At 29.0% G+C, this 11,383-nt stretch overlaps 1 protein-coding gene across 1 annotated transcript in view; it reads right to left on the bottom strand.

Moving 5' to 3' along the window:
- LOC106783701 (interleukin-1 receptor accessory protein-like 1-B) overlaps positions 1-11,383 on the bottom strand; it is a 160,190-nt gene that overhangs the window by 26,133 nt on the left and 122,674 nt on the right. The window contains exon 3 of the mRNA XM_014742483.1: positions 7,508-7,721. Within this exon, the coding sequence (XP_014597969.1) occupies positions 7,508-7,721 (214 nt within the window). The remainder of the gene's footprint in view (positions 1-7,507; positions 7,722-11,383) is intronic.

Here is an 11,383-nt window from a genome sequence, read left to right as displayed (position 1 = left end):
TATATATATAATATTGTTTGGAAAAAATAAATCATTGGACAGTTTATAAACATAAATAATAAATTAAACTTATAGCTTATAATGTATGCAATAGTTCATTCAAATATTATTTCAATTATTCAAATAAAGCAAACGACAATAAATATAAAATATATTAACTCGTTAATCCCCTGTTCTTATGAAAATTTGATTTATACTTCTTTGTTCGTTTATACCAAAAATATATATATATTATTATTATTATTATTATTATATTATTCGAACACTTCCGTTACTGATCAAAGAAGACAGGATTTACTTTGAAAGAGAGATCAAGAGAAATAAGAAAATGAAAGGAAGATGCAGGAGAGTACCAAGGAACAAAAGGTTTGGATTAGAGCGGAAGGAGAAACGAGAGCGAAGGATCAGGATATGTCTTGGGTCACGAGCTTCTCTCTCTCTCTCTTTCTCTCTTTTTCTCTCTCTTTCCTTTTGCTTGTCCTTTCTTCCTTCTTTTTCTATTCTTTTGTTGTTCGGTGCGATTACTGTGCCGAGATAGCTCGCTTTAACTGACTGAGCCAAGAACCAACGAAGAGATAAACAGAGAGAGAGAGAGAGAGTGAGAGAGAAAGAGAATAAAAGAGATGTAGCCGCAGAAAGGGGGGAAAGAGAGAGAGAGAGAGAAAGGGAGAGCATGAGAAAGAGAAAGAAAGAGTCATGGGTGGTCCATCAGACTTCTCATATTCTAAGCGAAGCTACTCGAGTCAGGATTAAACGAGATCGACGATATTCGAACTCACGAGAGGTGAATAATATCTACATATATATATATATATGTATATATTGTATATAGGTATAATATATATGTGCATATGCATGTGGATATATATAGGGTGAATCGATAATTAACCGTTCACTGAAATAATTATTCAACGTTAAATCTACTAAACGCGGTCAATTTGATAGTAATTCGAGTAATTCGTACTAAAAATGTAATTATTTGTAAGAATCTTGTAATTTCTAAAAAAAAAAAAAATGTAATAAAAATGCATAGAATTGATATTAATCATTTTGAAATAAAATTCTTCAGTATTCAATTTCAGTGAACAAAAATCGTTTAACAAATCATCCGAGAACCATCTAGCATTGCAAATAATTTGCTTTGATTACATTTATTTAATACTTAGATTAAAATGTTTCTATTCTTCTAACCTAGAAATAAGATTTGTCGCTAATTAATAATTTTGTTATGTTAATAGAGTGATATATGTTTACATTTATCATTGTAATGTATCGTGTTCGTGTTAATGTATTACGTAAGCAAAAATTACTTATAATTCTCAGCTGAGTATTGATTAAAACAAATAAAAAAAACCTATTCAATTGGTTAAAATCTTATTCTATATTTAATGTAAGATAAATGTTTTTCTTTTTTTAAAGTAGTCCAATTTGACTCCGCACACGATAGGAATAAGTATACACGAAATGTGTGTGTTAATAGGTTTTTAATTAGTAATTTATAAATTATCTTGAAATTATTAGCAGGTAAAAATTGTTAATAATCATTTTTTGATCTCCTTTTCTTTTTATTTTCCATTAGTTACATTTTTTCTTCCAATTTATTTGACGCGAAACATTTATATTTAAAATACATTTTTTGTTGAAAAAAATGATTAAAAAAGTATTAAATCGTCTGACAGATATTAGGAAGGTATTTAAACGAAAGATTGAAATCTTCCTTTTCAACGGGAGATTAAAAAGAAACAAACTTCCGATTGAATTATCGATCGAGTATAAAAGTCGTAAGAAAATGTATTTCCAAGACACTGATTTGATTTTCATTTCTGTTAATTCGATCTTCGCTTTTTCAGACAATGATTAATTTAAAATAAACGAATTTAAGAACGTATTAAATATTCTGTTCGCTTTAACGTAATATATTAAGATTTATAATAGATAATTTTAATCGAATTTGTTAATTTGTTAGATAGAAATGTTTTTAATTGATAAATAATAGAAGACATATGTAATTCAGTATATATGCGTAATGTTGTAGAATTGTGTCTGTGTTAAAAATATGATTTTCTTTAACAATAAGAGAGAATGAGACTTCTAAGGAAAAAAATGTTACTTATTTTGTTTTTTGTGCTATATAGAAGGAATTTATCGTAAACGTATTGTTCGAAAAATCAAAAGTTAAACGTAAACGTAAAATGCAAATAATAATTGGTAGAAAAAAGTATCGTAATTTTGCACGAATTCATTTGATATCGCAAATTTTTCCTTCCTATCACAATAGAAATAGATATAGGAGATGATTATTCAACGAATCGCACGATCTCTCGTGGTTCACAGCATCACGAATTCCGATGAAAGGAACCGAAATGTAAGCCGTATGCATAATAGGTATGGGGATTCGATGCGTTTAACACGAATGGTGTTCCGATTTTAATGCGATCAGCAAAATCTGTATGTTCTACTAACACATGAAACATATCAACATAATGTAGGTATACATATGCAGATACACGCATTATGTATCTATATATATATATATATGAAAATATGTATATAGAGATTGTAGGGTATTACATAAACTTAATTCATCTATGCTTAATGTACTAGCATGCGAGACATGCAAGAATCATAGTATTAATTTAATGGTTTACATTGTCGTATTATTTTGTTAATAAAATCATTAAAAAGTTTAACACGAATTTTTACGATTTACGTTAATAAAGTACGATAATTAATTCGCGTCTAATTGATTTGCAGGGTGGGGTGGAGGGTGAACAAAATAAAAGTTAAAAATATATGGAATGATATTTACGGAGTTTTACGAATTTGGCTAAAAAGAAAGAGAAATAATCATTTTTAAAATAAATTTATACAAAATATTTCTCCTTATCATTACATGTATTTATTAATAAAACAAATTTATCGTCAAGATAAATAACTTCTATAATATATCCTGTATAAATATATATTCCAATCAATATAAAAATATTCCAGATAAATTATGCAAGAAATAATACGAAAGCATTATCATCATCATCTTTAAAACGAACCTGTTAAAACACCGGGTAGAGTATAATATTATATAATAAAAGTTATAAATATAAATAAACAAGAGAGAAAAAAAAACAAAGAAAATAAAATCGATGGTAGTAGTTTCGTTCGACCTTTATCTTAGATTCGAATATATGATCCGTGCATATTTTTATATATTATACAATAAATTATTTTTTCAAAAAAAGAACAGTATATAATAATATAATGTTTTTAAATAAAAATGTTTGACTATAAAGTCGTAGTAAACACGTTGTAGAGAGTCACAGTTGCGGAAAGGATAAGAAAAGGGGAGCACGAAGCGATTCTCGAAAAAGGAGCGACTGCTTGAGTAGATTGAAAGAAAGAGAAAGAAATAGAGAGAGAGAGAGAGAGAGAGAGAGAGAGAGAGAGAGAGAGATAGGAGAGGTATCATTAGAGTAATGACGAACCACGGAAAGATTCCCGCGTGTTTTCTTGCTTGAAACTTTTGCTTCTCTCTCCTTCTTTCTTTCTTTCTTTCTTTCTTCCTTTCTTTCTTTCTTTCAAGTTAGTTCTCGTTCTCAGTAAGAAATCGCTTTTCTATCTTTGTTAGTTAGTTTCTTTATCTATCATCCGTCCTTTATCTATCTATCCTCACATTTTCTCTCTATCCGCGTCCTTTTCTTTCTCGTGTTTTCCTGCTACCGGAGTGCACAAGTTTGTCCTCTACTGGCGTTATTACGCGTATAATGGTTCGCGTTGCAACCAGCAAAAAGGCTAATCGTTTGCGTCGGACCCTAAGCGTGCGTTTCGTTCGAATCCTTGAGTTAAGAATGATTCTCCAGAGGTAAAGAAGAATCGAAACGATTTGTTTCCTATCCCTTCGAGGAACGACGACCGCCATCGAGGGATGTCTTTCTCTTTGTTTGTTTGTTTGTTTGTTTGTTTGCTTGTTTCTTTCTTTATCAGATTAACCCTTTGAATGAGATGGTGGACGCATATATGCGTTTGGTAAAAATTTCCAACTACGCATAATACGTGTTTGTTAATATAAATGCAAATAATGTTACGTTTATTTGTGTATTGATTATTGTTTCGAATCTTGACACATATTTCGCAATTATATAAGAAATTAAAAAGAAACTTTAATTATTAATCGTAATTTATTATTAGATGTGCGAAGAGTTAATAAAATAAATCAACGAAACACAAAAATACGCTAGTAATCGAAAAGTATTTCATCCTTACAAAAATATTTCAGCCTAAAAGTATTCACCACTCAAAAAGGGTTAACGTGAACAATTGTATTTATTATACGTGCGAATTTTATTTACGGTTAGATTTTGAAAAATTTACCAAAAGTTTTTTCATTCTGTCATTCTTTTGTTTTTTTTTTTTTTTTTTATAACAAAAATGTTGACTGTAATTTTAGTCGCCACGTATGCATCCATAGATGAACGCGAGACACAGGAATTAATTTATTTTAACTTTTAGAACTTTTGTATAATTTTATGGTTACAGTATTTGATCAATAGTTAACACTTTATATATATAATATAGATTTAGTTAATAATTATATATTTAATATATCGTTGTGGGATGAGAAAAAATTTTATACATTTTATGTTTTGATACTTTAATACGATTGTATACTTTAATAATTGCACAAGTTAATTTTATGTGCGAACACGAGTATGGATGGGGAGGAGGAGGGGGGAGGGGGGGGGAGGTCTCAATAATTTGTTCATAATCATTCGATTACGTTAACAAATATTTTCCATCGTTGTTTCGTTTCCATCAGATTTAAGTTGAGTAAATTTTACGTCGATGAAAAACGAGAACGAGGAAAAAAGATAAAAGTGAGAAAATAAGTGGAAATAAAAAATGGTCCATCATCATCTTCCAGTGGTTGGAATTTTGCGTAACAACGTGAAACTTCTGCCCGAGAAGTTTCAGTATAATTTAGCGAGTTTTTAAATAAATTTTCTATCTTTCTACAACTCTCTCTCTCTCTCTCTTTCTTTTTTTTTCTCGCACAACTCGAGCGTTCTCGATCTCTGACCTCATTGGATCGACAACTTCCTTCTTTATTCCTTTTTATACTTTTCTTTTTTCTTTCCTTTCTTTTTTATTCATTTTTATTTTTATTTTCGTAACTCTCCAACTCTGTGTGTGTGTGTGTGTGTGTGTGTGTGTGTGTGTGTGTGTGAGCGAGCGAGAGGGAAAGAGAAAGAAAGAAAAACTTTGGCATTGTCCGCAACTTTTTCTCACGAAAGCTTAAAAACAATCGAGAGAGAGAGAGAGAGAGAGAGAGAGAGAGAGAGAGAGAGAGAGATGCGAAAATTCGCAAGATATTTTCACATTGTTCCTTTTTATAAATAAGTAGAAAAAGAGATAATTAATTTATTTTTTCCCGTCCCCCCCCGTCCCCATCATTCATGAATTTATTAACGTAACTTTTTATCAACAATAGGAAAAGAGGTTTTTCAAATAGGAAACAAATTGGACCTTGTTCGAATTTTGTTAATTAATAAGATCGCAACATCTTCCACCCCTCCCAGTTATGTATTATAATAATAAGTTGATTTCAAATCAATAAATTAAACAGAAAAATTAATAAACTTCTCAATTCCCCCACGTATTAAAGTGGCATCTAACGTTTTACCTTAATTAGTATAATAGTTAGATTACGTTGCGAACGTGTAGGATTTCTCTCACCAAATGTTGTACACGTAGAAATTAGATTTTACATCGGAACCGATGTTCTCGTAACATCCCCCTTATATAACAGTCAGTCCATGTCATCAACAGAACTCTTGTGTTAATGTTTACGACAGTGACGTAAGAGACATCGAGCACGTGGGTAATGCACACAAAATTATGCTATCACGCAACAGTATCTGCGAATATTTCTTTCCGTCTCTTATTAACAATTACAAAATTATAAACATTATTACAATGGTATAAACATTTTTCTATTATCCTTGAATTAATTTCTTTTTTCCCCATAAATTTGTTTTTTTTTTTTCATATAAAATCTATTATTAACATTAGGAATCCTCTTCCCTGTTCTTCGTGGTGTGCAATTAAAATAATGAATTTTAAATTGGAAAATGTTACTTTAACACAAAACACTGTCTCTGTCAAAAATTATAATTTAAATAAATGTCTTCTTGAATTTTGATATTTTTATAATTAAAAAAAGAAAAGAAAGAAAGAAGAAAATTGAAGATACAGAAAAAAAGAAATGATAGAAAAATGATCGATGAACAAAAATTAATACTCAAAGTAGAAGTATATAAACTGGAACGTCTATGAAACGATATCTCTAGTGCAAGGAGGAGCTTATAAACCGTTCGAAAGCGTTCACGATTGGAGTTGGAAACTCGTTGGAAGCTGAGGTAGGCAAGCCTGGTTGCAATGAAAAGAGACAGAGATACATAGATAGATAGATACAGATATAGATATACATATATAATATATACATAAAGAGAGAGAGATAGTATGATATATATATACATATACATATACATAAATATAATAGATGGATAGATAGAAATAGGTATATATATATATATATATATATATATATATATATCACACGCACGCTTACATAAACTCGATAGGAGTTTAGCTACTCCGAAACTTCGTATGTCTCGGACGTATGAATTATTGCCCAGGGCATATAGAGGCAATACTGCACCTCTAAATGCCACCCTAACGTCTTTCTCTTTCTCTTTCTCTATTCCTAGCTCGTAACTTTGCAATCTCCGTTTTCTTCTTCGTATTCTCCTACATTTTAAAGTATCGTTGAATCGTTCTCAGTGATAGTTCCAGCTCGAACGATAGGCAAAATAAACGATTGTTTATACGAGACATTTTCCTTAGGTCTTACTTTCTTTCTCTCTTTCTCTCTCTCTTTCTTTTTTCTCTATCTATGTATCTATATTACATATGTAGGATATGCATATATAGTATAAGTATATATATAAATATAAATACACGGAGACAACGCGCGTTTTATTTATATTTTTTCATTTGGAAATAAACTTTGATATATTATTAGAAATTATATGATTAGAAAAGTAATATTAACTGTTGTTAATATTTATAGACATTAAATATGATATAAGTAAAATTTATTAACGGTGAGAGAGATATTTTATTTTTGTATATATTTTTTTATTATTATTCTTATTTATATCCTCGAATAATATATTCACGCTAGTGACTGTAATTATATTTTTCATAAAGAATGGTTCGCGTATGATAGGTAACAGATAAAAGTTTAATTTTAAAATTGTAGAGAAAAAAAAAATATTATTATCGATATTCAAGTTTGTTAATTTAAACGCTACTAAATGAGAACAATTTTTATGAATCCGACGATGTATAATTATTATTTTATCAATTTTGTTTTACTTTTTTTTCTTTTTTTTTCTTTTTTCGAGTTAATTGATTTGAAATATGAGAGGTTCGTGTTTAATGGGGGACTCACCTTGATACCGGATACTGTGCTATCCTACCATGAGTTGGTAAGGTTACGTTGCTGTTGGTTTTCGACCAGATCACGGAATTCTTGGCATCAGGTAGTCTTATTCTACCTACATAAGCTTCGCAAAATAACCTTGCAGCACCACCCAAAGGAACCAATTGCGATGCCGGTTTGTAAGTGGGCAATGGTTTTCCCAAGTATCCAACTGGCTCCTCCCCTTAAAGCAAATGAAAACAGAGACAAATAGAAACATGTTTCGAAAATAACTAGGACTTATTTTCCTATTGAGAAATAACCGGAAAAAAAGGGAAGAAATGTTTTACGGTAATTTGACTATTTTACTTGTGTAAATTAAAGAAATACGTTTAGAAGTAAGTAATTTGACATTTGATTTTATTTTATTACATCTTTACCTTTCTTTTTCCCTTCGTCATCTTATTTATTTATTTTAACTATTACAGCGTATACCTATCTATTTAGATTTACTTTTATCACAATTTTTTATTTATTAATAGAAAAAATGCAATCGATTCTCTCTCTCTCTCTTTCTTTCTCAGCGAGAATTATAAATAATTTATGCTTATATTTATAATAATACGTGAATATTGTAAATACAAAAGACGTTTAAAAAAAACTTTAATCTCATGCTAGTTCTTTTACTTTCAATTTTACGAGCCCGGATTGTTATAAAAAAAAAAAACAAAAAAGTTTTTAATCTTATTTCCTTATGCGAAATGTTTGAAATTTTTCTTTTAAAAAACGATTATTACGAGATGTTATTATTCTTTATTCTTTTCATTACAAGTATACGCGTATACAACGTTGTAATTTTATTCAGTGAGGATGTCCACATTTGTGATATTTCAGTTCGAAGAATAGACTCGTTCGTTCTAATGGAATTCTGATGCGATTAACTATTTAAAAAGCCATCGAATCGATTTCCGAAATGCTTTCGAAAGGGCTTAATGCAGGAGAAACGGAATTTGCGATATATAATCCGTCGAAAGCGTTCATGCGGAAATATGTGATCTTCGATTTGGTTGTGTTCGGAAGCAGGTAATGAACAAAAAAAAATTTGAAAACGCGAGAAGAGAGTAAAAAGATAGATAAGAAGAGTGTGAGCGAGAGAGAGAGAGACAAGAGATAAAAAGTATAGAAAGATTAAACGCATGTAAAAAAGGAAAAAAGTAAATGTCGTACGTGAAATTAATTTTTTTATTCTAAATTCATTTTTTCTTTAAAAGATATTGTAACAAGAAAGAAGTGTTTTATCGATTATCATTCTCTTTAGAATATAATGCGCCGATAATTATAACAATAGATAAAGAAGTCAAGAAAATTGAGAAAAAATTGTATATATATGATTTTTATTTTAAATGAAAATTATTTATATTAAAATATAAATCATAAGATATATTAATACGATTTTGTGTAACTTTTAGTATACTGTCAAGTGTATAGCATATATGAAACAGTATGAAATAATTTTTGTATAAAGAAAAATATATGTATAAATATGTATATATATACAGTAGCAACTTGATTTAACCACCGTGATAGGGAAACAAACGACAAACGTTCAATGGATAATCTAGACTAAGGTGGAATTTTTAAAAACAGGTTTCTTGTATGCAAAATAAGATTGTCTTTTGTGGTATCTTCTTTTTTTATATATATGTATAAAAAAAACATAAATATGTATATTTATGAATATATTGTATTGGATATTTAAAATAGTATTTATATGGTCTTATATTGTTAACTGTGTAGATTTTTATTGCTTTAATAATTGTTCATTTTAAAAGTGTTTTTATACGCAAACTTTTTCATCCATACTGAATTTTCTTTTATGTTACGCGATCAGAAATTATTCTAGATACCGTTGAATTAGATTTAAAATCGGTGCACCAGCTTCCTTATATACAATTATTTTTCCATTTTCCATCAATATTTTCATCCATTTTCTTACGATAGATTCTCTTCAATTAAAATCGACAACAATCGATTTTAACGGAGTTGCATATCTATTTTTCGTAATCCTTTAATATTTTATTTTGATCAAAAGTATAACTCCCTTCTCTTCTTGAGAATTCATTTCAATAACAATAGATACTATCAGCGGTAATTGGAAATAAAAATAATATTCAGGAACAAATTTGAATATATATCCTCGACTCGATTCCAAATATTATTATATAAACATTTAAAAAAATATAAATATAAATATAAAAATTTAATTATAATTATATACAACAAATTATTTTTTTAAATAGAAGATTAAAATAAAAAAAAATGGATAATATGAATAATTGATGGAAACGTAAGAGATATTTTTTGTTTAATGAACTAGCTAGCTAGCTAGCTAGCTAGTTTGTCTCAGGACAAACAACATTTCGTATTCGACAAACGTGAATTTCAAACAGCTTAGAAATACGACACGGTTTATTGGAATATTTGGTAGTACACGTTTCGAAACTATTCGTGGCTAAATATCGGAATATTCGAGGGCGAACAGAGGGAACCCATCACCGTGCACGAACTTTCGCGGTTTTAACAAAGATTAAATCAGTGCCATAGAATTCGGTATCGAATTTCTCAACGTAAGAGGAGATGCATGGATTAGATTATTGAAGTTAGAATTTCTCTCTCTCTCTCTCTTCTTCTTTCTCATAATTTTCTGTAACATTAACATAAATCGAATTTTTAATTTTGAAACAGATTAAATTACTTAATTAACAAACAAACAACAAATTGATCATTATTATTTACAATTTATTTTCAATATTATAAAAATAACATTGAACAAAAGATTGTGCGTAATATTAAAAACGCAACAAGAAATAAGAAAAATTTAGTTAAAATTTTTAATTGTTTAATAATAACAATTTGTTTTATATAGGCAATAAGGAGAACAAAATTAAATCTGTTTGTTTCTTTTCTTCTTTTTTTTTTTCTTTGTCTTTCTATTAATCGTAATAGAATTTAAGGATGCATTTTCTTAAAACGTGGCACGTGGCACGTGGCACTTGTAGTCACGCGTACACGAAACCCCTTGAGCGATGTTTAACCCTAAATGCTTGGTGCCAAGGCACGTGCACTCCTAGAGCTCTTTCAATTCACAAGAGACCACACGATTGCTCATTTCCTACTACGATTCAAACATAACAAATACATGCGTATTCATTTACGAATGAAATAATATTTCTGACAATTAATATACGTATTTTTTCTTTTTTTTTCTTTTTTTTAATCTTTTGTTCTCTCTCCTATTAATTGTTTATAATTTTCGTTTAATTCACCTTACATTTACAATTTAAAAACACTATATATAGATATTAATTCTTTACACTTGAAAAGTAATTTTTAATCTTTAATATATATACGTCATTTACATGCATTCTTATATATGTGTTTTCGACGATAGTTTGAAAAGTTTGGTTGACAATTGGTTGAATATTATTTTCAAAGTTACGGAACCCAATAAGCACGTAGGAGGACAATTGAAAAGTTTTGAGTCCAGCATGTGGAGAACTATAATAGAAATATATCTGTTATTAAGCTTATAAGTCGGACAATGTGTGAAATAAAAATTACACACATGGAATATATAAAATTATTGTATATGTATTAAAGAGGTATAGTTTTCCTATGTGTAAGTAAAGTTACTGGAAAGTTCGGAACTTATTATTATGCAAAGGGGTGGACATTTTTGTCATAATTTTGAAAAAGATTTTTTTTCATATGTACATGGAACAAATGGAAGTAATACATATATATAATAGAAATTTAATCTGTCTAATACATAGAGGAAGGTTGAAAAAGTTTTTAGTTCCAGCATGTGTAAGGTGTGTTGTAATAAAATGATCTCTTATTTCAAAG

Source organism: Polistes canadensis, unplaced genomic scaffold, assembly GCF_001313835.1.
Source record: "Polistes canadensis isolate GaletaPanama2010 unplaced genomic scaffold, ASM131383v1 scaffold_24, whole genome shotgun sequence".
Classification (NCBI taxonomy): domain Eukaryota; kingdom Metazoa; phylum Arthropoda; class Insecta; order Hymenoptera; family Vespidae; genus Polistes; species Polistes canadensis.
Note: the sequence above shows the minus strand (reverse complement) of the source record. Positions and strands in the feature narration are given on the sequence as shown.